Source organism: Sceloporus undulatus, chromosome 2 (genome assembly GCF_019175285.1).
Source record: "Sceloporus undulatus isolate JIND9_A2432 ecotype Alabama chromosome 2, SceUnd_v1.1, whole genome shotgun sequence".
Taxonomy (NCBI): Eukaryota; Metazoa; Chordata; class Lepidosauria; order Squamata; family Phrynosomatidae; genus Sceloporus; species Sceloporus undulatus.
In genome coordinates, this window is record NC_056523.1 from 193,546,337 (window position 1) to 193,549,502 (window position 3,166).

At 43.3% G+C, this 3,166-nt stretch overlaps 1 protein-coding gene across 1 annotated transcript in view; it reads right to left on the reverse strand.

Moving 5' to 3' along the window:
* Positions 1-3,166, reverse strand: part of LOC121920513 (venom factor-like) — an 87,493-nt gene that overhangs the window by 63,265 nt on the left and 21,062 nt on the right. The window contains exon 2 of the mRNA XM_042447651.1: positions 74-176. Coding sequence (XP_042303585.1) covers positions 74-176 — 103 coding nt within the window. The remainder of the gene's footprint in view (positions 1-73; positions 177-3,166) is intronic.

Sequence of the window (3,166 nt, forward strand, 5' to 3'; positions counted from 1 at the left end):
AAGTTGTCTACTCTTTCTCTTACCACCACTACTCCTGACTCTCATTCGGACACAAATATATGGGCCATCTTACTTGAATTCTCCTGAGTGAGTCTGGAATACTCTTTTTCTCATCATCAAGTTTCACTCCAAAGAGGACAAAGGCTACACCTTCTACTTTCTTCCCATAGAAGTACCTGGAAGAACACAATGAAGCAAGACTTGTTGTTTGTTCACATCTATCCTGTTGGTGTCTAACATGGAGGCAAGACATTTACATTTGACATCATACTGGGCCAGACAGGTAAGTGTAGTTGTCCTATTTTATTTTATTTTATATGCTGCCTTTCCCCTAGAAAAGGACCTAAAGTGGCTCACAGATAAAATTGGTTACAAACTTAACAATAAAAATCTTAAAATCATCTCATTAAAAGTGTAAAAAATCACATGAAAAAACACAAAAGTTAAAAAACCACAGAGTACACACATACCCTTATAAAAGTCTCCCTGAGAATGATTATGTATTAAATATTGTCTCCATTCATGTTGTCTCCATTCATTCAGGAACGTTCTTCCTGCACAACTGACTTTTTGGGATTGGGTTGGGAAAAGCAGGACTTTTGAGTAAGGCAAGGCAGGTGAGTAAAGTGAAGAGAGAATTTATGTTTCTTGACTATCTGGTCCTTTTGATATTTCATTTAGATTCTGTGATCCTCAGGGCAGATGTGTGAACAAATAGGCCTGTCTCATCCTAGCTCAAAGAGACAAACTCTTTGACCCAAAGCAGCTTTATTTTGGCCTGTCTGTATGGGCCCATAATATGTTATGCTAAATGTGTTACTTGAAGCTTCATGAAATTGTAAAATGGCAGTCAATGCACAACCCAGTCAGGATTATAAGTGCAGTACATGAGGTGGGAAGTAGTGGCATAGCTGATGTTGGTGTCACTTGGTGCAGAGGGGGGGAGGGAGATGCCATGGCCTCAGGTATTGCCCTCCCCCACAGTTTTGTCCCCCACAATAGCCAACACTGCTAGAGAGAGGAGTGCCTCAGCCTCTGGAGGACCATTTAGACTGCTGGGCAAGCAAGAAAGGAAAGTGATGCCTCTTCTCATTAGCCCAGCAGCTGCACCAGTCCCACTGAGTGTACCACCCCCCTAGGTGACACCTGGTGCAGTCCACATCCCTCGCACCCCCACTCTCTGTTAAAACTATGGCCCTTATCACATGTGGGGGGGGGGGTTGCAGCTCAAGTCCGGAGTCACTCCTGCCTAGAATTGCGAATTCACGTTAAAACATGATGTTTTACCACACCTGGTTGCCTTTCTGTTGCCCTTCCGAATCAAGGGGGAAGGGGAGTCATTTTGATTCCAAGCAAGTCACGTGATGCGGATTCAAGCAAAGCGGGGTGAGTGCACATTGTATTACCACACCGGAACATACTTTGAGGGCTCAACTATTCGATTCGGCACCCTTGCAAATGCTCAGTGGGGCCCTGGACACTGTCATCCTTCCCTGCTTCCTCCTTAGCTGTCATCCCTCAGGATGGCAGTCAGGGGATGATGTGGTACGTGGCAGGGTGGCAAAGAGGACGCGATGGGGATGCAGGAGCAGACAGGGGATGATGGGATGGGTGGCAGAGGGGGCGAGATGAGGTGAAGGAGGAGGAGGATGATGAAGGAGCAGGACACAGGAGGCCAAGGGGAGAGACATCAGAGTGATCTTCCACACCAGACCAGTTCGAAGTGAAATCGAAATGAGCTTCAATGCAAATTCTGTGAATTCACTTTTTTTCCAAATTCATAAAAATGAGGAGTCACTTTGGAATCACTGCGGAAGCGCCACGGAAGGAGCTCCCATAGAAAGGAATCGTGTCTGATAACACATTCACTTTATGACGTGAATTCGCATTGTTGGACCCCGCAGTCACATCAGAACTCAGCTGCAAAAGCTATAAAAATCTCTGTGTGATAAACCTCTATGCCTCTGCCTACCATGTATTTGCAATTTTTAAAAGATTCACAAGGTCAGAGCTACAAGCAATGTGTTTAGTGTCGTGTATAGTAAGATCCCTTCACCCAATAGGCTGTAGGAAAGTGTTATTCTCTTTTGAAGAATTAGGTTGCAAAATGTTCATTGTGTGTGCTTCTGTTGACCTGGAATTACCAAACTATTGAATGTCATTTGAGAATATTGGCTAAGTGGAAGAGAATGATAAAAATTATGGCACACTAGAAATTGGATGACAGGCTATTTCTACTAAAGAAAGAAGATGACATTAGAATCATCAGTTTGCTATAAAAGCAAGATTCACAGAATGCTTTTGTTTCAAGTGAGAGCAGTACTGAAGCAAAACATTTCTATGTTAGGTTTAAAGTAAATTGGCATCTATAGTTCTTAACTCGTTGTGATGACATCCAGTGGCAGCTGATGGATCCAATGGAGCTACAAATCAACTCTGGATCCACTCTGAGGAAGCAGACTTTAGTCTGCAAAAACTCATGCTGCCAACTTCTTTCTTTCATTTTATCTCAAAGATGCTACAAGATCTCTTCACATATTGATTCAACAGACTAACATGGCTATATCTTTGAATTCTAACTTTATTTCTGATTGGTATTGTAAGAGCTGGACCATTGCAGCTATATTCAAACTTTTAATATGTTTTTAGCCAAATGAAGATACTAAAAGACTAACATTGTTTATTATGTATTAGATCAAGATATTTCAGGGTAGAATGAAACTTTGATTTTTTTTTTATCAACTATAGTGTAAGAAGTTTATCGCATGGGCCCATTGCGTTCCAAAATGGATGCGCGCACGGGTGCGCACAGAACAGGATGGGTCTAGGAACACATCTTACTGCACAGAGGAACGCTGCCACTGTCACCAGGCGTTCCAATTGCGTCCTACATCTGTTCTAGAGGGTGCAGTTTCTGAGAACACTTTGGAACATTTCTCAGAAATCGCGCCCTCTAAAATGGATGTAGGACATGATTGGAATGCCCGTCGGCAACGGCAACATTCCCTTGTGCAGTAAGATGCATTCCTAGCCCCATCCTGTTCCGTGTGCGCCCATGCATGCCCCCATTTTGGAACACAATGGGGGTTTCAGGCTACATGGCCATATTTCTAGAAGACGTTTCACCAAGATGCCAGCCACAGATGCTGGCAAAACGTCAGGAAGA